The 25571-nt window shown below is 34.3% G+C and overlaps 2 protein-coding genes across 4 annotated transcripts; one reads left to right on the forward strand and one right to left on the reverse strand.

Moving 5' to 3' along the window:
• Positions 1-5369: 5369 nt before the first annotated feature.
• LOC144545222 (F-box/FBD/LRR-repeat protein At1g16930-like) lies at positions 5370-15202 on the forward strand. 3 transcript variants are annotated; one of them, XM_078293809.1, is made up of 3 exons: positions 5370-5485; positions 6161-7001; positions 7155-7465. In XM_078293809.1, the coding sequence occupies exons 2-3, from the start codon at positions 6209-6211 to the stop codon at positions 7196-7198; spliced, it is 837 nt and encodes a 278-aa protein (XP_078149935.1). In that variant the 5' UTR covers positions 5370-5485; positions 6161-6208; the 3' UTR covers positions 7199-7465. The 3 variants fall into 3 exon arrangements, with proteins under 3 accessions (XP_078149935.1, XP_078149936.1, XP_078149934.1); XM_078293810.1 differs by lacking the exons at positions 5370-5485; positions 7155-7465 and adding an exon at positions 15130-15202 and having other exon boundaries at positions 5964-7001; XM_078293808.1 differs by lacking the exon at positions 5370-5485 and having other exon boundaries at positions 5980-7001.
• Positions 15203-18737: 3535 nt separating this feature from the next.
• On the reverse strand, positions 18738-20711 carry LOC144545187 (Transducin/WD40 repeat-like superfamily protein). Its single transcript, XM_078293777.1, has one exon. It carries the CDS (start codon positions 20655-20657, stop codon positions 19050-19052), a length of 1608 nt encoding a protein of 535 aa, XP_078149903.1. The 5' UTR covers positions 20658-20711; the 3' UTR covers positions 18738-19049.
• Positions 20712-25571: the final 4860 nt, after the last annotated feature.

The raw sequence follows: 25571 nt of genomic DNA on the forward strand, positions 1-25571 counted from the left end.
GCCCCATCTCTGGTACCATACGACATATCTCAGATCCCCGGGACTAGCACCCAACGATGTAGTATCTGGCGGGCTCCATAAGTGCTGCTCCGGATGTCGAGCCCAGTTGTACTGCATGACGAAATGCTGGCTCCAGTCGACTTTAGCCTTAGTGTGCGCCGTTCTGCAAGTGCAATTAATTAGAAAGTAGAGAAACAGTGGATATATTAAAGTTAAAAATTAATTAAGTAGATGGTACTTACTTGTGGAACTTGTCGGTAGCATCCTTGCCCATCAACGGGTGCTCCGGGATGAAAGCATCCAAGCCAAACTGTCGGGATACTCGATCGGGGTAATGGTACTCCACTATCCAGAAACAGACGACCGGTCCCCGATAATACCATAGATGTGTCTGCTCTAATGTCAGCGGGCTCAGCCATCTGCGCTGATACCATGCACGATACGGAAACCAATCGATATTCCCATCTCGGAGCATCTGGAGCTGACCCCGGACATAAGAAATCCCCCTGCCCCTCTCTTCATGATCGTGATGACTGCCCCATATGGCGGCGTATGCGGGGCATCTGGCTGGCTCAGGGCCTCCCCAATCGGGATGCGGCAATGGTATGACTGGCCGGTTTATGGGCAGATGTGACCACGACCAATGCTGAAGCAGAAGCAGTGGTCCAAAGAGCTGTTTATTCTTGACCTGAAAATTTAACTTACAATTAAATCTGGGTGCTTCTTATCCATCCTTCAATAACAACGTATATTAATACAGACTTACCAGACAAGCATGACAGAGGCCTCTGTATAAGTGGGCGAGGACAGCTCCACCCCAGTTCCATCTCGATTCTTTCTCCAGGTCCCTCAGCAGGGAGAGGTACATCATCGGAACCGCGTCACCGCTGGAATCCTCGAACATGACAGCACCGCACAAATCCAGCACATATGCTCTAGTATACCTGCAATATAAAATAATCAATGTAAATAATTGAGACTGTTGAGCAACTACTAAGTTAATTTAAAGAGTGTAATAGTACCTCCTGACCGCCTCAATGTCATCAGTATCAACATCTATCTGATTCTGGAAGAAGTGAGACCGGAGTGCCTTTAGAGAAATGCAGTACCCGGAATAACGAAACTCCTCCTCCTCCCCCTTCTTCTTCTTATATTTCTTCTGCAGAGTCTTCGGATCACACCCTAACAACTCCGGTATCATCCTCTGCAGCTCTGGATGGTCTGAGATGCCACCTATGGGGTCGCCATCGATACGTAAACCCCATAAGGCGCTCACATCACCAAGGGTGACTATCATCTCCCCGACCGGGAGATGAAATGTATGAGTCTCAGGTCGCCATCTCTCCGCTAGACCCTGCATCAGAGACACATCGATCCTACTTTGCGGCATGGTGGCAAGCTGATACAAGCCGAGGTTCAAGATGTATTGCTGCATTTCTTTATGGGGGACGTACGGAATCTCAGACCTGCGGTGCCTCACCGTAAGCATGACATCATCCTGTATTTATTATCAATTTGTCAGACTCAAATCGTGCATTTTTTTTAGTAACTCAACAGAATGTCATTTTTTAAAGTATGAAAATCACATACCTCAAAAAATGCCAATGAGACGCAGTGCTTAACATGATGGGTCCATAGAAGAGGACTAAATGTGTCAGGATCATGCACACCATCTGGAAAATCGGCCTGAGACGACGGATCCGCTCCAGTTGGATCCTCAAAACCCCTACCAGTCGTATCATCATACGACGACGGGCCCTCTCCAGTCGGATCCACCGAGGACGTGCCAGCTCCACTCGGATCCACAGGATCTGCACCCTCTGCAGGCTCAGCTCGTACTCCCCACCGTCTAACTCTAGGCATACTACATTTGCCAAAAAATATTAATCAAAACATACAATTTATATAAAAAAATTTTAATAAGAATTGAATGTATATAATCCCAAAATAATTGCATGTATATGATTTAAAAAAAATAATTTTGTTGAAAATAAATAAACTTTACAAAAAAAATGCATATACAACTCTGGGTTTACTTTTTGGGTGTATATGCAATTTTTTTACAAAATTAATTTTGCATGTATATGCATTTTTTTTGTAAAAAAAAAAAATTTACAAAAAACAAAATTAATTTTTAAACAAAAAAAATGCATATACATGCACATGCAATTTATTTACATGCAATTATTTTGGGTTTACTTTTTTTAGATTTATTGAAAATCACTGTTTTTGCATGGTCCACAATTTTGATATACATGCAATTCTTTGAAATTTTAAACCGCACAAAATTTTTGCAGACCTAAATTTTAAAAATAAAAAAATGAGATATACATGCAATTTACTTACAATAAAAAATATATATATGTCATTTTTAAACAAAATTACTTTTACTTCAAATTATTTTGTATTGATATATACATATTTTTCATGAACTATCACAAAAATAATTTTCAAAAAATAAATATGCATATTTTTAAATCATAAACCCAAAAAATAAATTCTTAAACCGTTCAACCATTTGAACCATAAATTTCAACCCTAAATTGACAAACATAAACCCTAAATTTAACTATAAACCCTAAATTTTACCCTAAATTTTACCATAAATTCACAATTGACAACTATAAACCCTAAATTGAACCATATGACATTCAAGCAATTTTACCATAAATCATACTCCTCAATTCGAGTAATTGAACCAATTCAAGCAATTGAAGCATCTAATTTAAGCAATCAAGCAATTCAACCATCTAATTCAAGAATCCAATCGAACTAATTCGACCAATTCAATCAATTCAACTAATTACTCACATTTAACCCTAAACATCGAATCAAACCAAACCGAATCACATTACATCATTTAATCACATTTAACCGAAACCCTAAACCCTAATCGAATCAAAAAGAAGAAAACTCACTTGTTCGATCGAGAGAGAAGCGAATCGAGGCGCGAGGCAGTGACGAGCGTGGTGCGAGGCAGAGAGGGGTCGACTCGGCAGGGCTTCTTTCTTCTTCTTTTTTCTCTTTTTTTTCTGTTTTTTTCGGCAGAGAGGAGGGGGAGAAGAGGCAGAGAGGAGGGGGAGGGGCTCACGGGTTTAGGGTTTATTAGATGGGCAGTGGGGCGCCAGATGGGGGGGCGCCTCACGGGCTTTTTTGGGCCGCCCGAAGCCCAGGCGGTCAGGGCAAATTTGATAAAAATTTGGAGACAGGGGCATTTTTAAAATTTTGATTTGTTTTAGGGATATTAATAAAAATCGCCGCTTTATTGTTCGATCAAAAATATGTTTCCTTTATAAATTCAAATCGAGGTTTCGTAATATTTTTATAATGTCATATTCATATTTTCTAGGATTTAATAATTTGATAATGAATAGTATTTATACTTATGTGTACATAATTCATAAATAAATAAATGATATCAAATGTTCATAATTCTAACTAAATCAAGTTATAACCTTCATGTAAAATTAATCGTACGAAAAATACGTATGTTTTTATTTTCCTAATTTTTACGATTTGTTTTACTTCTAACTTCTTAAATTTAAATGTGCATAATTCATAGTTCGTTTATATTTCGAAATTTTATATTCGTTTAAAATTAATCAGACAAATCTGATCGATCATTAATTTAGTTAGAAAATTTTATTTAGTGTAAAGATTATTTTAGCAATTAATCACGTTTTAAAATTTCAAAATATAACAGATGTATTCTAACAGGACAAGCACAAATCAATTACATGAATTTTTTTTCAGTATGCAATAAAATTGTGTATGATTTCAAGTAGGATTTTTATTTTTCACAAAATCCTGTGGACCATTCATACACGGTTTTATAACAAAAAAGTTTATTGTTATTATGAAGATGATGCTATTAAATATTGAGATGTATGAAGCTCAAAGGTTTTAGAGAAATATTCCGAATATATCTAAGAATTATTTGTAAAAGTAATATTATTTTACAATATTAACAATATCCGATAATTATTTGTCAAATCAAACTAATTTAATAATATTGATAATTAAAAAATATAGTATATGAAGTTAGAAATATACATAACTTGGTAATCGAATTCTCAAATAATTAGACATTTTATTAATATACTGTATAAAATGTGTCAGTATGGGTTTGGACAACATTGAATTATTTTTTAGCATTTACTCGAATATTATAGAGTAATAAAGATGTCCCGTGAATTTTCAAATTGGACAAGATTGACCCAGATTCAAATTCAAAATTTGAGAAATCCAAACTCAAATATTTACTTGATAGGAACTGAGACCTCATATTTACTTGATAGGAACTGAGACCTCTGTAGAGAGATAGTCCAACTGTATCAATTAATGATGTCATAACCATGTGAGATTGCTATATTTTGAGCTCTTAGCACAAAATATATGTATGTATCAGAGTCATTATGTGATGATATTTTAACTAACAAGTTCACATACATAAAAAAATTAATGAGTTCTTTGGAAATAAATATATTTTTTTGTTAAGTAAACCTTGGCTTAATAAAAATATTTGATAGTGAATATTTGATGGTGTAATGCTTTACTGGTGTTCACTTCATCACCACCTAAATGCACAAACTTAAATTTAAAAACCGTATCATACATGCTATGCTAATGCTATGTAGCAAGATGAAACCGTATCAAATCAAAATAAAATATACGGCCACACGCGTGAACTGTTTTACACAGGCATAGTACGGTCCCAATTAAAAGCTGACAGAGATAGATACATACAGAGAAGAGAGAAGAGAGAAGAGAGAGAGAGAGAGAGAGAGAGAGAGAGAGGAGTGAGGTGACAATTCGGACAAAGTGTCACATTTGTATATTTTCTCTTAACTACATTTTCATTGAGTGACAATCACATTTGTTGCCAATAGCTTTTGAAAAAAAATATTATTGTTTTCTAAGAAATATGTAAAAGATAGGATATGGATTATATATTCCTTGGACAAATAAGATATTATTTGAAAGCAAAGTTATTTCTACATTCATCAAAGACACATGATGTTTAGGTTGTTTATTGGTATCCTTGAAAAAGGTTAATCATAATATTTTATTTAAGAAACATTATGAGTGTATTTAATTAATAATTAATCAGATAAGTTTATAAAATCTATCTCTATTTTTTAAAGTTCCAAGTTCAAGTACAGTTAGTATTACTTCCCAATACATACAATATAAAATAATATACTTACTATGAATTATACATTTATTAACAACGACACCAATCCTAATCAATTATATATGACCCAGTGATCAGCGTAGTATAGCTCTGGAAGAGAACGGTCAGAGATAAAAAGTGGGCCCCGTGTCGCAGAGAGAAAACTGATTAATAGTTATGATTCCTGCCCCTTGCTAGCAAGTCAAAATTGGATGCGTTTTCTCCCAAATCAAATCGAATTGGGTTCCTGACATCCAACTTCTGCCGAATTGGTCGATTTCACTGGAATCTGTCGGATCGGTTTGATTATAGGTACGGTACTATTGCTCTTTCTATCTCCTCTCTTTCTTCTCTCATGCGACCCTCCTCAGTTTCTGTGATTTAGGCTTTATTTGTAGCAAAGTGAATTTCTAAAAGTATGGACGCCTGGTTGTGTTTTGTGAGTGATTTTGAGGAGATCTGTAAAATGTTGGGAAAAGCAAGAAAAGAGAGCTGATTTCTAATCGTTTTTGGCAGAATTTTATCAATAATGTTGATTGAGGCCACTATGTCATTTGTAAACAGTGAAGTGTGCAATTGAGCATTTTTCTTCATGAATCTGAAAGAAAAATTGAAGAAAAACTTAATCAAGGTCTCATCCACTTTTCAGTGAAATATATTTGTATTCATGCATTTTTCATTCTTGTCAAAATTTAATGGTTCTATGGAAATATCCATGTTCATTATAAGTAACAAAAAATGGGAATATGATAATTTTCCAAGTTTGTGCAAGTTTTGAATTTGGGCCAAGAAATCCATATGCAATCTGATTATAATTTGGCATTCTGATCCGTGGGCAGCTTGGTTGGTGATATTAGTTGGTACATACCTAGTTCTCAAGAGAATAGTTTTGAAGAATAAGTGATTATATCTAGTACTTCATGTTTTTGTTCTACATTGGAGATAATTCATGGCTGGTTTGTTGTTTTCTTGCATTTCAACACATAGATTGCGCATATGAGGTGTTCGACGAACTGCCTCATTGAAGGGTGAAAGATGGATGATGATGATCTTGCCATAGACAGAATAAGTGATTTGCCTGACTCACTTATAACACAAATACTCTCCTTGCTGAACCCTAAAGAGGCTGTATGCACGTGCATATTGTCCAAAAGATGGATAGATCTTTGGACTTTTATGGACACTCTGGAATTTGACTATCGTATATCTGGTTTCGACCGCAAGAATAAATTCCTGCGGTTCGTTCAAGGTGTACTAAACCGTAGAGGTTTGTCACCACTGAATAATTTTAAACTGACATGGCAGTCTAGATCTAGAAGAAATCATGGCATTGTTGAAGAATGCATAAATCATGCAATTGCTTGCATGCCTCGGGTAATATATATTTATATGGATACGCACATGGTCTTCAACTTGCCTAATTCACTTTTCAATTGTGGGTCAGTAAAAGAGATGTCATTGTTAGGTAAACAAACTTTATGGAAAAGCCAGCCAAAATTTATAAACCTCCGTTCTCTTCAAAAACTGGAGCTTGGTCCTATCCTCATCAAGGATGATTTGATAAGAATGCTTTTATTGGGTTGCCCAGTCCTCGAAGAATTGGTCCTGACACGTTGTCGGTTGATGTTCAACGAGGTAAACTCCAATGTGCTGAAGAAACTGACTATAAAGAAATGTTCGATTTCCTGTCGTGTGAAATCAATTACATTGAAGAACACGTCCACTCTAGTCACGGCAGACCTTAAAATTTCAAATGTTGACGATGAACGGAATCTTCTTGGCATCATTCAAGCTACAAGTCTGACTCTATGGAACTCGCCATGTCCTGGTATTCTGGTCATAATGTTCTTTTTTCCCTTCAAGTCCTAAATATTGGTTCTTTTTTTTTTTTTTCAATAAGAATCTTCAAGGGGACCATATGGTTTTTTTAAATTAATTTTTTTTTCCATTGTGAGAAAAATCGCTCTTCTCTTATTTGTAGGGATTACTCAACCAACGTATTCCAACATGCTTGAGATCGAATAACTTAAAGAGTTTGGAAGTCAGGGAATTGGAGTCAAGTTATAATTGGAATTTAGTGGCTTGCTTTCTCCACCATCAAAGTGTTGCCAGAAAAAAATTCATTTTTGCATGAATTCCTTGAGAAAGTGGAGAAACGGATATAAGGTGTGATTTTTTTCCTTGTGATGTTACTGAGGGCTCGTTCTTCTTTTCTATTTTCAGGCTATGTTTTGTTTGGGTTTCAGGCTGCCTAAAGAAAGATTCCTCTTACAATCTGAAAAAAAAAACAAAGATGAACTGGACACTATAGACTTTGGTGTCCAGACATTTTTTTTGTTGCTGTTGGGCCGACTCCATAAACTATGGCGACCAGAAAGGACGCCATAGTTTATGATATCTTCCCTACAAATTGAGATATTCCAATTCCATTCCAAATTTTTTTAATTTTTTTGATTTCCTATTAATATATAAATCGGGAAAAAAATGTAATCCTCTTTAGTTTGTCGATCATCTTTCAAATTGTTTAACAAGTTAGGGAATTGTTTTAGTTTGGTGAATCAATGACTGGATGCTTTGTCTTTAGCTATCTTTCTGTTCTTAGTTAGATTATTTTTTGTGCTCGATGCACGGAACACATAATTTTTATGCTGGCATGTTTTAATTCTTTGGAAGCAATGGAAGATTTGGCTACTTCGTTGTGGTTGGGTAAGCAATCCTATCTTATATATATCTAATTTTTAAATGTGCAGTCCTTAGATGTTTTTAATAATGTTTGGTGAGTATGACACTTGCTTGAAATTTGAAAGGGAAAAACTATTCCAAGGTTGACATCATTAATTGAGATGCACTGTAGCATGGAAATCTTTTGATTTTGTGCATCATTAATTTTTTTTTTCTTTTGCGCATCTCTCTCTCCATCTCTCCTTCCTCCCAGCAGCAGCAGTAACTAACCAAGAGCCTACCAATGAGTTGTTTTCATTTGATATCTTTTCCCTTCCAAAATTTATCGGATCTGATTTGGGTCTTCCAAATCAGCATTAATTTTACTGTACCAGTACTGTTGTTGCAAGTGCTATTGATTTGGGTCTTCCAAATCAGGATGAATTTTACTGTGCCAGTACTGTTGATGCAAGTGCTATTGCATATTAAAGTTGAGTATGGCTAATATAACATCAGTGTTATTTCAGTCTATATAATACTAACTCCAAAATCTATCAAATCGAGTTTAAATGGTGAATCCAAACCGTTCAAACTAATTTATTTTATGAGTGATGCGTTTACATGCAAACTTTTTATATTTTCGAGTTATTTTAGTATCAAATCAAGCGGCAAAAAAATTGAAAAATGAATGTATTAAAATTAACTTAAAAACTCACACATTTGACCGCTTTATTTGATATCAAATAAACTCAAAAACTTATAACTTTTAAATGTAAATGTACAACTAATGAAGTAGATCGGTTTGAACGATTTGGATTCACTATTTGAACTCGATTTGGCAAGTTTTGGAGTTGGTGTTATATATACTGAGATGACACTGATGTTATAATAGCCATACTCATTAAGATTAGTTTAAAGTTTATGGTTGAGTCATCTTGGTGCAAATTGATCTCATTTGTGCATATAAGTTCATGATTGAATCATCATGAGAATTTTTGTATTTTTTTTTTTGTTTGCTAGTGATGTAAATAATTAACCTACATCAAGCTTATGCTCAATTTTTTTATTAATTTTAATTCAAATTAGCAGTTTACTTTGCACATTTTCTCTTAACATGATTTCAAATTAGCAGGTGATGAAACTCTTGCTTTAGAAACCCCATTTAGCTATTAAATCATTGCAAATCAGGGGCTACCCAATTTCGTCTAGTTAGAATCGCCCATGAATGAAACACCAGCATACTTTATATTCATATGAGAGATATTACGACAAATATGTAAGCTTTATAAGGTAAAATATATAGCTAATTGACAACGGTAGATGTGTTCCATAGATATAAAAGTTGGTAACAGCAAATATTTACTACAAGAAGTATAAATTGTAAATAAAGTTGAATTTTGTTGTTAGTGATGAGACAATCTCATCAACTACAGATAAGATATTTATTTGTCAACATTTCTCATTTTTGCTTGAAATAATTCATAACATCACGTAGCCCTCAAAAAGAGCAATTTACAAATAGCAAGAGAATGAATTGCTTGGTTTATTTATTTTTATTTAGTAAACCAAGTAACAGAAGTTGGCTATCAACATATATGGGCATGCCATAATCGAAATTATGAAAATTTGAATTTATATGTATGAACTAAAATACCAACATGTTCTCTTTTTATTGTGAAACTTTCAAATATACACAATATAAGAAAATAACTAAAATACTTTTAATATATTCAAAACACCTGAAAAATAATATTTGAACAAAAATATGGACAAAAACTGAAAATGTTGACTATCAACAAATATAAATTTTTTTGTAAACAAAATTAATTTTTCCTTAAAGCAACACTTAGTTTCAATTGAAAAAAAGGGAACGTATTCCTCTTTCCACCTCAGTGCTCTAATGAAATTATGTATAATTTGAGTGTTTCCTCATCTAAAAATATAATTGGTCAAATTCACGGATATTTTTATCCATAGTATTAAAAAAATGAAAAAATTAAATAGGCGGCAACGATTCATTATGAAGACAGATAAAATGAAAACATTTAATCTTCCTCGTTATTTTTTTCTTTTCAAAATTTGATGAACTGATTTGATGCAAATAAAACTTCAGGGACATACATAGTTTTCTTTTTCTTTTTAAAAAAAAAAAAAAAGATATGGTAGCAATTTAGTACAAATAAAAGGTCGTAGACCAATTTAATTTTATAAGAAAATCAACGAAATATATTTTTTTTTTCTTTATGAGTTGTTTCCTAATGCCAAAAAATACTAATAATAAATATTAGAGGAAGGAGCAAAAAAAGAGAGAGAGAGAGATAGTTTAAAGGCAAATTCAAGCTGTAACTCTCTTCAATATGAATCTGGCGTTTCTGATTATAGCCCAACTTTTTCTGAGTCCCCATCTTCTACATTAACTCAATTTTTTGAGGTAATCTATATGGACTGTCTGATCAGGATCCAGGCCAATCCGGCCCGAGGTGGGAACAGAGCATCTTTAATATTCGTGCCAACACGGATCGGACGTCCAGATTCTTTCTGCATTAACTCTAAAGTTGAGTTAATGCAGAGGATACGAATTAAGTTTTTCTCTCCCTCTCTCTTTTCTCCTTTTTCTGCTCAAAATCTGGACCTAAAATAAGCAAAATTGCGGCCTCAAAAACCGCCAGTGATTCTTACGATTACGATTCTTCCGGTTTTGGTCAAGTGGACGATTCGATTATAGGTACGGTACCCTTCCTCTTTCTTCTCTGATGCGACCCTGCTTAGTTGCGGTTGTGTTTGTGTTTGTGTTTGTCAGTGATTTCTAAAAGCATGGACATATGGTGTGTTAAATGTTGTGAAAAGAAATAAAATAAAGCTGATTTCTAATTCTTTTGGTAGAATTTAAGCAATAAGTGTTGATTGAGGCCACTATGTCATTTCTAAACAGTGAAGTGTGCAATTGAGCATTTTTCTTCACGAATCTGAAGAAATATCAAGGTCTCATCCACTTTTCAGTGAAATATTTTTGTATTGATGCATTTTTTATTCTTGTCAAAATTTAGTGGTTCTATGTAAAAATTTATGATCATTATGAGTAACAATATGTGGTAAATTGATAATTTCCCAAGTTTGTGCAAGTTTTGAATTCAGGCCAATTTCCTCTTTATGCCCCACTGGTGCAATTTTGTATTAGTTGTGATGATAATTTGGCATTCTGATTTGTGGGTAATTTGGTGGTGATATTACAACGTACATACCTAGTTGTCAAGAGAATAGTTTTGAAGAATTATATCTAGCACTTCATGTATTTTGTTCTACATTGGAGGTAACTCATGGCTGGTTTGTTCTTTTTTTTGTATTTCAACATTTCAGCAAAGACATCGTGGATGTGAGGTGTTTGACGAATTGCCTCATTGAAGGATAAAAGATGGATGGCAGAGATCTTGCCATTGACAGAATAAGCAACTTGCCCGATCCACTTCTAACACAAGTACTCTCCTTGTTGACAACCGAAGAGGCAGTGCGCACGTGTATATTGTCTAAAAGATGGACAGATCTTTGAACTTCTATAGATACTCTGGAATTTGACTCTGGCTATGGCTGCGAGAACAGATTTCTGCGGTTTGTTCATGGTGTACTAAACCGTAGAGGTTTCTCACCATTGGATAAATTTAAACTGACATGGCGGTCTAGATCTAGAAGCAATCATCGCATGGTTGAAGAATTCATTAATCATGCAATTGCTTGCATGCCTCGGGTAATCTATATTTACTCACGTGCACACAATATCTTTGACTTACCTGATTCATTTTTCAATTGTGGATCAATAAAGGAGATGTCATTGTTAGGTGACTATAGTTTATGGAAAAGCCAACCTAAATCTATAAACCTCCCTTCTCTTCAAAAACTGGAGCTTAGTCATACCTCCATTGATGATGATTTGATAAAAATGTTTTTATTGGAGTGTCCTGTCCTTGAAGAATTGGTCCTGACAAGTTGTCTTTTGATGATTAACGAGATTAACTCCAATGTTCTGAAGAAACTGACTATGAAGGAATGTTTGTTAGGCTTATCTGCAAAATCAATTACATTGAATAATGCGTCATCTCTTGTAAAGGCAGACCTTGAAATTTCATATGCTGACAAAGGACTGAATCTTCTCGCCGGTCTTCCAAATGTTGCAAGTCTAAGGCTCTATGTACAATGTCTTGCTATATCCTGGTATGCTTAATTTTGAGTGAATCACACCAGAGGTGTGAAATAGTGGGGCTGCATCTTCATTGGCGTCAAAATATTGGTTTTTCAAAAATAACCTTCAAGGGGACCATATGGTTTTTCAAAACTGAAATCTTGTTCCCTTTTGAAAAAATAAATAAATCATTCTTACCTTATTTGTAGGGATTACTCAACAAAGATATTCCAAACTGCCCGATGTTAAATAACTTAACGAGCTTGGAACTTGGGGAATTTGAGACGATTTATGACTGGAATTTAGTGACTTGTTTTCTCTCTCTCTCTCTCTCTCTATATATATATATATATCTCAAAAAACTTGGCAGCGGCTGCCAAGAATCTCTCTCTCTCTCTCTGTTGGGGAAAGGAGGGGTAGTAGGCAAGATGTCAGCATTTCAGTATTGTACCTGATATAGTGTTGTGTATTTAGTAACAACTTTCTGGTACCAGTCTTGTGTTTATTTATTTATTTTCATTCTGATTTTTTCCTAGAAGCTTATTAATTAAGTTAGGGGCAACCAAAAATGAGAGGGATGCCTTTAGTACATTATCACTCAAGATCACCATACATACGAGTATCTATAGGAGCATATTGGTGCAAATTCTGTTGACAGATAACGTAACTAATATTTCTTTTTGCAATTGTGCAATTAATGGGCTTAGTTAGGTATATGCATCTTTTAATATTAAGAATTTAAATATTGAGGATGCAATCCATTGATTGATAGCTTGTTTGTCCAAAATGCATAAGCATTGTGGCAACTATCTTACTAACTTTTTATTTTCCACCACCAAAGCAGTGTTTTAGTGCACAAGAAGCGTTGCCAGAAAAAAAATCATTTCGACGTGAATTCCTTGAGGTGGTGGAGATGAGGTTTAAAATTGAGAGTGAAGAAACAATCATTAAGGTGGTTGCGACTTTGGGTGCTCTTGTAAAGATCATAGGAAAAATTATAATCATCTAAGTTTGTCGATCATTCTTCAAATCGTTTGACAAGTTTGAGAACTGTTTTAGTTTGATGAATCATTGAATGGATGTTCTGTCTTTAGCTATCATCTGTTCTTTTACTTTTAAGTTAGAATATTGCAAAGAAAACTCATGTTTTGTGTTTCCATTGCGAGGAACACGTAGTGCATATTGTTAGGTGTGTTTTGTGGTATAATCCTACTTTTTGCGGTTCGGTGCATGGAACCCTACCCTACCACATGCATCTTGAGGGGATGTGTAATTGAGGGCATATTTTGCATTCTGTCTATATTAATGGCCTTGGAACTTTTCAATAAATTTTCACTTTTGCAGTTTTTCTTGAATGTCACTGCAAAATAAAACATGACAAGGAGTTAGAGATATTGAAAAGTGTGTATTGAAGCGTATTGCAAAATCTATCAGTAAAGATAAAATTAGAGTGGTATTTCTTCGGATCAATTAAATAAGAAAAATTGCGACCTAAAAAAAATATCATTTTCTTAAAAAAAAGTCAAGTTTTAAAAAAAATATATTAAGAGTCGAAACTGTGAACTACAACCTTCCTCAATATCTAATTTTGTGTATTATATTTTTAGAGATCTAATTTTAATGTTTCATTTTCTTAAATTAAAAATCAGGTTCCTCGTATCCACGACAAGGGCTTTTTTTGTCAAAAAAAAAAAAGTTAGGGTTTAGGGTTTAATTAGGATTTCGGATTTCAGATTTCAGATTTCTGGTACTTTCCAAGAGTTCTCAAACTCGATTTGAATATAGGTATTGTACCACTCTCTTTCTCTTTCTATGTCTTCTCTCTTCTTCTCGAATGCAACCTTGCTCAGTTATAGTTGGTCCTGGTGATTTGGAAATGAGCAATTATGCGAGCGTATTTTTATATTGCGCCATTATATATATCATCATCAGCTAAGGTATATCATCATTCATGTGTCTTGTTCTACATTTGATATAACTTATGTCTGGTTTGTTGTTTTCCTGTATTTCAACACAGACAACTGCCTCATTGAAGGGTAAAAGATGGATGGTGGAGATCTGGCCATTGACAGAATAAGTAATTTGCCTGAAAACGAGAGAGGCAGTACAAACGTGCATATTGTCCAAAAGATGGACAAATATTTGGACTTCTATGGATACTCTAGACGTTAACTACAGTATTTCTGGGTTTGACAATGAGGATAAATTTCTACGGTTCATTCAAGGTGTACTAAACAGTAGAGGTTTCTCACCATTAATTGTATATATTTAAACTAACATGGCGGTTTATAACTAAAAGTAAACATCGCGCCGTTGAAGAATTCATTAATCATGCAGTTGCTTGCATGCCTCAGATAATCTATATTTACATGCATACACGCGATATCTTGAACTTGTCTGATTCACTCTTCAATTGTGGATCAGTAAAGGAGATGTCATTGTTCTCAGTGACAGATTATCATAAATGTGAACACCAACTTAAATCTATAAACCTCTCTTCTCTTAAAAAACTAGAGCTTGGTCATATGCACATCGGGGATCATTTCATAAAAATGCTTCTATTGGGGTGCTCTGTCGTTGAAGGATTGGTCCTGGATGGTTGTATATTGACGATTAACAAGATTAACTCCAATATGCTGAAGAAATTGAATACACATTCCTGTTTGTTGTCCAGTTGTACAAAATCAATTACATTGAAGAACATGTCATCTCTAGTAACAGTAGACCTCCAAATTATGGTTTGCAATGGACTGAAGGAACTGAATCTTCTTGGGGGTCTTTCAAATGTTACAAGTCTAAGACTATATAATTTCTCACAGTATCCTGGTATGCTTAATTTTGAGTGCAACACAACATGGCCGGGTGTGAAATAGTCGGGTTGCATCTTGTTTGACTTGGTTCAGTGTGGTTTTGAATTATTTTTTTGGGGTGAGGGGAGATCCAATCTTTTGATGTTACACCTTCTAGTAAATTAATTTTAGTATTGGCATAAGTGTTCTTTTTAACCTTGAAGTCGAAATATTGGTTTTTCAAAAGAGAACCTTCAAGGGGACCATATGATTTTTGGAACTTTAAATCTTGTCCTCTTGGAAACAAAATTCATTTTTTTTCTTATTTGTAGGGATTACTCGACAAAAATATTCAAAGCTGCCCAAGATTTAATAACTTAAAGACCTTGGAACTCAGGTTATATGATACAAGTTATGGTTGGAATTTACTGACTTGCTTTCTCCAGCATTCGCCTAATTTAAAGAAGCTTGTCTTGAACTTCCGTCATGCAACGGACAGGAATGAATTTGGGGGTTACCGTTGGAAAGAACCATTTAAGTGAAGAAGAAGGGACTCAGGGCAGCCGGGTCAGGAAGTTCGGGCAGGGGTCTTTTATTGACGATAACTCTGCGAGTGGACCCTTGTCAGTTGATAGCAAAAAGGGGGCAGGGTTGGTCTCTGAGTCTGACAATATGGGTCCAATACCTACAACAGAGACGATTGGAGAGGAGGGAGAACTGGAGGGGAACCAATAGACAAAGGCACTGACATTTCCAGAGTTGTTATAACGTTCGTCCACCTCCGCTGAAGTTTGTTATTCCACATCAGCTTCTTTTGCTGACATGTTCAGCCTAGAATAAATCTAATGTTTTATGCATCCATTTTAATTACTTTCTTTTACATTTTAGATCGCCTTTATAAGGCTAATACTCCTGTGGAGAGAGATTATGCAAAAAATGTACTGAACTTCACGAATTGCTGTTTGCTCTTCGTTGTTGGAAATAATATCATTTCTTCGTTTCTATACAAAATTATCTCAAAATTAGTTAACAGGATCAAACTTTATTGATTCTACCTGCTTCGACTATCTAAGATCGTTGCACGTCATGTAATATCTCTCTCTCTCCCTCTTTCTCCCTCTATATCTCTCTCGAAAAACTTGGCAGCGGCTGCCAAGAATATCTCTCTCTGTTGGGGAAAGGAGGGGTAGTAGGCAAGATGCTGACATTTTAGTATTGTACCTAATATAGTGTCATTGATGTAGTAGCATCTTTCTGGTACCAGTGTAACCAGTCTCATGTTTATTTATTTTTTCTATTATTTTTCTTGAAGATTATTAATTAAGTACATCATCACTCAAAAGTTGAACAATAGTATGTATATAGCCTTAACAGTTTACCATACATGCGAGTATGGTACTGCATGAGCATATTTGTGCAAATTCTAAGGACAGATAACGAGAACTTATATTTTGTTTGCAATTGGGCAATTAATGGGCTTAAGTATATATGCATATTTTAATTTTGAGAATTTGAATATTGAGTACTCTATTGATTGATCTCTTGTTTGCACAAAATGCACAAGAATCGTGGCAACTTACTATCTCACTAACTTTTTATTGTCCACCAACAAAGCAGAGTGATGTCAATGCACAAGAAGAAAATTCATTTCAACGTGAATTCCTCGAGATAGTGGAGATAAGGTTTAAAATTGAGAGTGAAGAAACGGTCAGTAAGGTGGTCGCAACTTTGGGTGCACTTGTAAAGACCATGGGAAAAATTATAATCATCTAAGTTTGAGAATCATTCTTCAAATCGTTTGACAACTTTGAGAACTGTTTTAGTTTGATGAATCAATGAATGGATGCTGTCTTTAGCTATCATCTGTTCTTTTACTTTTTAAGTTAGAATATTACAAAGAAAACTTGTGTTTTTGTGATTCCGTGCAAGGTGAACACGTAGTGCTTATTGCTAGCTATATATGTTTTGTGGTATAATCCTACTTTTTGCGGTTCGGTGCATGGAACCCTACCTATTTTAATTTATCTTGTTTGGAGTTTGTGGTGATCAGTTGCATTGTTAATATAATTGTATGCATTTTTGTTTGGTTGTATACATTCTTTTGTATAAAACGTTTAAATAGACCCCATGTAATTTATGTATGCAATATGTAATTTTTATTATGAACTATCATTAGACTTTCATTATTTTATATTGTTTTCATCTATCTTACTAACTTTTGTATTGTCTACCACCAAAGCTGCGTAAAGTTACTGCAAAAGAAGCACTGCTGAGAAACAATTCATTTCAGCATGAATTTCTTGAGACAGTGGAGATAAGGGTTAAAAGGAGAAGTAAAGAACAGATCGGTAAGGTGGTCACGATTTTGGGTTCACTTGTAAAGACCATAGGAAAAATTATAATCCACCAAGTTTGTCGATCATTCTACGTATTATTTGACAAGTTTGATAATTGTTTTTGTTTGATGGATCATTCTCTTACTTTTATGTTAGAATATATGCTTGTGTTTTTGGGGCTCTGTGCAAGGAGAAACCCTAACTATTTCAATTCTTGTTATTTGGAGTTGCAGTGTTCTGTTATGTTGTTAATATAAATATTTATGCATCTTTCTCAGGCATTATACATTCCTTTGTAATGATCTTTGTTGGTTTGTTTCAGACGTGCTATGAATCTGTACTCAGGAATAGATGTACTTGTTTTGTATGCCTATGGTGAAATGAATCTCAAACAAAAACAACTCTTAAATGATTGAGGTACATGCTTTCGGTAATTATAACTCATATGTAAAGTATAGCATGGATTCATTCTAATTTTCCCAATTACATGTGGTGGTTACATACTTACATGACTGAATTTGGAACCTACATCTTACAAAGAAGACAGTATATTAATTAATAATTATACTATGATAGCTTGCGATGCCAGAGAATTACTGAAATCATTAAAAAATTTCGTCTCGCATTTAGTAATCCCTCTTCTTTTACTTTGTGATACGGGGATGCTTGTAGTATGTAGCATCTTTCTCAAGCCAAGTGTCTTTTCTGGATTAGTGAGTCACTGTTAGACACCTAAATTAGTTTGTTTATTTACGCCAATTTTAGAGGAAGTAAAAATTCAATTATGTAAATTTTTTAGGAAACGAGCTTTGTCAGTACCAGAGGTGGGCTAAACAATTTTATTCAACTATGCTGCCATTCCACAATTCTGTACTGGATCAATGTAGCTGATTAAGAAAGAGAGAGGGAGAGAAATCAACTTAGGCTGGTACCAGGTGGGTCCACTTTGAGCCTGGTACCAACAAGCAGTTTGTACTAAACAAACATGAGTCCACTTTGAGACCAGTACCAGGCCAATGAAGATGATTGAGAGAGAGAGAGAGAAATCAACTCCGTCTGGTACCAGATAAGCTTTCTACAAGCTGATTGTACTAGAGAAACACGAGTCCACTCTGAGACCGGTACCATGGATGGTACCAGGACAATGAAGCTGATTGAAAGAGAGATAAACTCAGGCTGGTACCAGATGAGCTCTACAAGCTGTGTTTGTACTAAACAAACATTGAGTCCACTCTGAGATCGGTGCCACAGATGGTATCAGCCCAATGAAGCTGATTGAGAGAGAGAAATCAACTCAGGCTGGTAGCAGATGAGTGATACAAGCTGCTTGTACTAAACAAACATGAGTCCACTCTGAGACTGGTACCATGGATACATCATACCAAAAAAAGGAGTCACAATTGGTACATGAAACAACTTGCATAATATGACATGGAACAAACATGCCACTGATAACAGCACAAATTTCAACCTATCAAGATTCAAATTAATATACCACAACTATTATAGGTAGAACAATCCAATTTTTTTTAAAATTAGGTAGAGGCAAACAAAATTTCATTCCAATTTAACCTAAGCTAATAAGCTGGCATGAAATACATCAATGAACTCATCCCCACATGTTGGGTATTAACTAGTAAACAAATATTTCTCAGTTTTACACTAAACCACCACAAGCAAAAATGCAAGCCAAAAATACAAAAGAAAAGCATCCACCATACTGCTTTATGAGATCAATTACAATAAACAACCATATTTCCCCTCCTAAATTCTTCTAAAGTTCCTCATTTACCTCTTTTGAAGTGAGCACGTACCAAGAATTTCCACTTTATGGTGTATAGAAAGACATTCTCACTTTACACTATTGTGCGTGATAAATTCAACTACCAAAAAAACTGAAAACAAAAGGATCTAATTTACGCCTTCTGATAGTGATGTAATTTATAAAGCAAAACCTGACCCTCAGCATTTCCCACAGTTAGAAAACCACTATTCGGGCTGAAATCCAAGCACCTAACCAGACCCGAATTTCCGCTGGGCCAATTTGAGAAAACACTGCCTGAAGACACATGCACCAATCTCACCGCTTTGCTTTTCATCCTTGAACAGATGGCGAGAATCTGTGCATCGTGGTTAAATCTCATCTCATTCACCTCCGTAGTTAAATTTTTCACAATTTTCACCGGCTTTCTCTTTCCCCCGAGAAATTCATCCCTCTTGTACAAGTTTACAATGCCACTACTTGAACCAGTACAGAAAAGAGAACTGTCCGGTGAAACACAGAGACTGGTAGCAAGCAGGGAACCCTCGTCTGTACCAACATGGATGCATTTCCTGGTACCTATGTCCCAGTGGTACACCTGGCCGTCCCCACCACTAGATAACAGCTGCGTACCGTTCTCGGCAAATGCCATGGAACGAACCGTACCGTTCATTTTTAAAGTACCAATCAGTTGTTTGGTTTTCGCTGACACTAATAAAATGTAACCCTCATTACCAACAAAGGCAATAGTTTTTGAATCAGGTGATACCTCAAAGGATTCAAGGCTTTTCTCATCCCGACCTGTTAAAGGCCCAACACGGTTTACATTATTCTTTACTAAATCATAACTGTAAAAGAATTTTCTACGACCCGATAAGATTACCTCAGACCCATCTGGCAAGAAGGAAGCTTTATAAATGGGACAATCTTCTAGAAAAATGCTATTTACTTTAGGGTTTCGTTTACCATCTACCTGAAACAATCGCAGCCTTCGATCCAACCCAGCCGTCAACAACAACTGCCCATTTTGGTGAAATTGAACCGAATTTATCACTGAATTTGATCTTTCTTCCTTATTCGCATTATCAAGCCTTGAAAACTCCAACAAACCGGGTAAGAGTTTAACAGTATCTTTCACAACTAACTCATCATTGCTTCTTAAAAAATCACTGTCATCTTCTTCGTCTACAACTGATAACCCGCTCTCCTGGTCTGACCCGGCCCGGGCCCAATCAGTGCCCGGGTTGAGTTTCATGTGCTGTGCCCGTAACCTCTCTACATACTCCGAACCCGATATGACTTGCTCATCCACATCTTTTCTCAGCTTCCTCAGCCTAGTGACATTTCTAATATCCACCTGGGTTCTCTCCTCTTCTTCATCAAACCAAACGGGTTTGCGGGTCCCTTTGCTTACCAGTTGCTGATCCTCTTCGTACACCGACACCTGGTTGTCAGTCGACCGATCCTCAATGAACAGATCTTCCAGGTCAGCGGGTTGGGTTTCGGTGGCGGCGGCGGATTCGGATCCGAACTCGGGAGGAGCGTAGAGGGAACCGAACAGGACACCCTCCAGTCGCTTCATCTCCTTCTCGTTCTCCGATTTCTTCGATTTTTCCTCATCCCGGCTTCTCTTCTTGTTCCTCTTTGGCTTTAATTCATTCACGGGGGTTTTGGGCTTTATTTCCTCGTCGCCGCCGTGGACCGGAGGCACATCTGGATTAGGCGCGGTGGTTTTCGTGAGGGCATTTTGGGAAATTAGCATTTTGAGAGAGAGAGAAAGAGAGAGTGGCTGCGCCGGGAAGAAGGGTTCGCTAGGGTTTATGGGGGAATATAATCCAGTTTTACAGAAATTTATATATATACGGGGTATAATATATACCTATCAAAATATGTTTATTTAAATCTTTATTCATCAAATTTCTTTTTTTTTATAAATTTTGTAAAATGTCCCTTTTCTAGAAAACACCAAATAACATATAATATTTATTTCTCAGAATTATTATAACCTATTTTTCCAAAAATTTTAATATCTAACATTAAATAGAAAAAAATACAAATGCCCAAGTATGCTGAAAATTTCGACAGCCGAAAAATGAATTGGGTCGTCGTAATTTTTGGTAGCCGAATAATATATTTTTTCTATTTCAATTCGGTTTTTGTCATTTTGTGGTTTCTATCAAAAACCTTTTTTATATTTATGGTATTTTTATTTAATTAGAAATTTTTATGATTTTTTTATTTTTTAAATATTAAAATAGTTTTTATTTTTTTAAAACAGATGGAATACTATATAATTTAATTTATTAGAAAGACTGCAACAAATATTCTGGATCAATATTTTTCAGACCATATTTTTTGCAGCTATAAGAAAAATTAAAATATTTCTCTGTATGTTATTGAAAAAAAATAAAAATATTTTGAATATGAGTTATCGATCCTGGTTCAAAAGTCATTTCTAGATTAATACATAAAATCCTTCTATTTTCGACAAAAAAAAATTCTCAGACTTTTGTCAAAATGTTTTTTTTTCAATATTCTTTTTTGGATACAATATTTTAGAATTTAAATGTAATAGAAGGACCACAATATTTTCTTTATTTACTTAGAAGTGGCTTTTGAACTGGGATCAATAATTCAGATCAAAAATATTTTAGTTTTTTCAATAACACGCGAGAGAAATATTTTAATTTTTCTTACGGCTACAAAAAATCTAACCTGAAAAATATTGGTCTGAATTATTTGTTGCAGTCTTTCTAATATCAAATTATATAGTATTTAATTTATTTTCAAAGAAATACATAAATATTTCTAGAGTTGGGCTAAAATAAGTCATGGAGTAAAACAAGTTTTTGCTCCATGGCACTATATTTTCATTTTGAAAATTCAAACAACTGATCCGAACCGCTCAACGCGATCTCCATATTGAAATGTGCTTGGAGACCAAATTTTACATTTTTTGAAATTTGTTTACTATTTATTAAGCCACTTTGAAAATCGTTGATCCGGTAGTCTAGAAATTTTTACTGTTTTTACTATTTACAGTAAAACAGCAATTTTCAAATTAGCTTAATAAATAGTAAAAAAATTCCAAAAAATGTAAATTTAGTCTCCAAGTACATTTCAATATAGAGAACATGTTGCAAAGTTCAAATCGGTTGTTTGGATTTTCAAAATGAAAAAATGGCATGGAGTACAAATGTATTTTACTCCATGGCTCACCCAAGTCAACCTCATATTTCTAATATATAAAAAATAAAAATCATAAAAGTTTTCTAATTAAATAAAAAAACATATTAAATAAAACAAGTTTCCCACAAAATAAAGATTTTCTATATATATTTTATTTTGGAGCTTTTTCTGCTCGACTATAATATTGAATATGTGATATTTATTTTGGAACATGAAAATATTGTCAAACAGTATTTATAATATTATTCAAATGTCATGCGGAATAAAATTGGCATCAATTAAACCAATTATTTATTTTGAAACAAATTAATACACACGCGAGACATGTTGACATACAATTTAAATGATCAAGCATGTCAATTTCATTTTTGTTCACTATAGAAGTTGTGAACACTAGTTTCATTATATATATTGTTATTCATTTGCTTATATGATTATAGTATACAAATCCTATATTGTTATTGATTTATTAAAACCTGATAATTAGAAAGTACATGTTATTTCAAAACTACTTTTTAAGATTTTGGAGATAAACTTATTTTAAAATGATAACATATAAGTATTTCAAAATAAATTCGAGTATTAATTTTACCAAAATAGTAGGTGCTTCAACTGAAAACAATATGTCACAAAATAGTAGGTGCTTTCATAAGTTGTCCATTGAAGTTGTGCGCTGTAATTTTACTAAAATAAGTCAGTAAAGGCGAATCTTAGTAGAGAGAAATAAACCTAAGTTTATTCTTATAAATTAAAAATTTATAACTTTGTGTATTAATTTCTATAATTTTTGTATATTTCAATACTTTTTAGCAATTTCTATAAAATGAAATTATTAAACAGTGATAATATTTAAACGTAGGTTACAAACTTGACATCCACTGTCAAATTGTAATAAAAAATGGATAATATTAAGGTGTACACCTAGTTAATTATTTGATACCGACCCTTAATTATAATTTTCCAGTTCAACATAATTAATTCACAGGAAAAAAAATATTCATGTCTACCAGAGAAACTATAAGGTATATCGGTTTTAAATATAAATGATAAGTTCTTGTAATGATCTAAAGTTTGAATTTTTGCTCTTGTAATTTTCGCTTTTGGTTTGAATTTTTACAAAAGTTCAGGTGTTATAAAGCATGGCTTTCTTTCTCAAGATTTATCAAGTTTATTTTCATTTGTTCAGCGTTCGTCAACAGATAAATAAATGCTGAAAATTGAAACCAATAAAATTTAGCAGCCACTGTTCTACCCAATAAATATTGACCTGTCTGTATTTCAATTTTGGCGAAAAAAAATGTAATACACATGGTAAAATAACTCACAAAATTGTACCTAAAAATCTTATCACGAATCACGATTGCAATTTGCATATGAGAACCACAGTGACAGGTGAATTATTCGGGTTCGGTTCAGCGTGTCAAAAATTTGTGATTTGGGAATAATTTGGGTATAATTTGGAAATGATTCAGAAGTATCTGGACCAGAGATCTCAGTTATGCAAGAGAGTAAAAAAAAACCAAAATAATATATATTATGGGAAAAATTCGGAAAAAGTTTGTAAAATTCGTGAATTATTCGGGTTTAATTCGGTCAAAGTTCGGTCAATCAAATAATTCGGCGTTTAGTTCGGCATCACCAAAAAACGAATTATTCGAATATAATTCGGATATAATATGCGAATCTTGTCACTATATATGATGAGAAGTAGTAAGACATCATTTGAAACAGTGACGAAGTCACATAGAATCCAAGAAACTTGCTCTCCGCCCTCTCTCCCAAAAAAAAAATTAAAAAATACTTTTGTTTCTATATTATCTCAAAAATAATAATAATAAGTACTCAAAAAATATAATTATTATATTATAACTCACTCTAATTTTTTTCCCATGGTATGCTTCTATTTCTGTATTTAATAAAAACATAAAAATATACTTAATATCGAAAATAATTATAAAATCGTGTCTCGAACTCTTGCTCTAAAATGTTATCCCGTTCGGCTAAAAGGTTTGGACCCGCTCCTGAATTTATAGAATATTTGGTGCATGAAGAATTCTATGCTTTGTCCAACCACTTGTGCATGAAATATTTTAAATAGTTGGAATCGGAATAACAACAAATTTATATCCCTTGCTATTAATTGGAACCAATAAAATTTAGGTAGTCGCTCTGCTGCTTTAGGGTCTGTTTGGATGTTGGATTTTATATCGGAAATGGATGAGATTTCTGGTAATTGGGTTTATAATTGGATCAATCGAGTTTAATTAAACTCCGATTTGCATATCAATCGAATTCGAGTTGTTTTTAAATATTTGATCAATAGTAAACCTCGTAATTTACCAATATGATTCGTGTATATTTACTTATTTAGTTAAGACCGGATTTCTCCAATCGATTTATAATAAATAACAAAAGGTAACACTGAATTATATATATATGAGGAGGGATTAAGTTACAACAATTTTTGAGTTACAACAACTAATTTTTGATTCCTCCTCCTCTCTCTCTCTCTATATATATATATATATATATTTGAAATAATTGGTAGAGGCTACTAAAATTACATTCAAATAGCAGTATAAAAGTGCTATACTTCATTTTTAACTCAAATTGCTCCTTTCCCTCTGTAATTGCATCTATGTATATTCAATAGCCTATACCCTCTCTATTTCCTGTCCCATTACAATTAATATTTCATCCACAGTTCGAATTTCTCCATAACTAGCTATAGCTTTGCTACGACTATATAATAGGGGATTTAAATTGCCTCTAAAGATCTTTTCATCTATCCGTTTCGAGAGTTGCCAAGTAACACACGATTTGTCTCAAGTTTGTTGGAAAGGAAACAAAACATGCAGAGGCATCAATTGCTTAGTGAATTGAGAAAGAATATGTGCGCTAAAATCCAACGGAGGAATGAGAGTAATAAAAATAACAACTCAGAATGAGGCCTTATTAGCCGAATGGCTATGGAAGACAGTGGCACAACAGGAAGGGCACTGGCAGCAGATCATACGTACAGAAGCTATATATATGGTATCTCCAATATCAATCAGATAAATTAAGGAACACAAAGGCGAATCATTTTTCTTAGATGATCTAGCAACATTGGTCCCTCTGCTAATATATATTGTTCAATTCAGCAGTACTCGACATTAGCAAGCAGACCTGCATGGCGCTTAACGGCGCAGGGGACCTTTACATGCGCATCGGCATATCAAATAATGCACGACTCTGGAATATGCTGTGAATTCTACAAGGTACAATGGAAACTCAAGGTACCACCAAAGGTATTCGATCGTTTGGCTACTTATACATGATTGAATCCTGACACAACAAATAATGGAGATAATTAAGGGGTTTAAATGTTGTACCAAGATGTGAAATGTGTCAATCGGATGCCATAGAGGACAGAAACCATCTGATGTGGTCATGCGGGTTTGCACGTAGGTTCTGTATGGGACTTTTATTAATTGTAGCTGAGCTA

The sequence above is a fragment of the Carex rostrata genome, chromosome 27 (genome assembly GCF_964058835.1).
Source record: "Carex rostrata chromosome 27, lpCarRost1.2, whole genome shotgun sequence".
NCBI classification, from domain to species: domain Eukaryota; kingdom Viridiplantae; phylum Streptophyta; class Magnoliopsida; order Poales; family Cyperaceae; genus Carex; species Carex rostrata.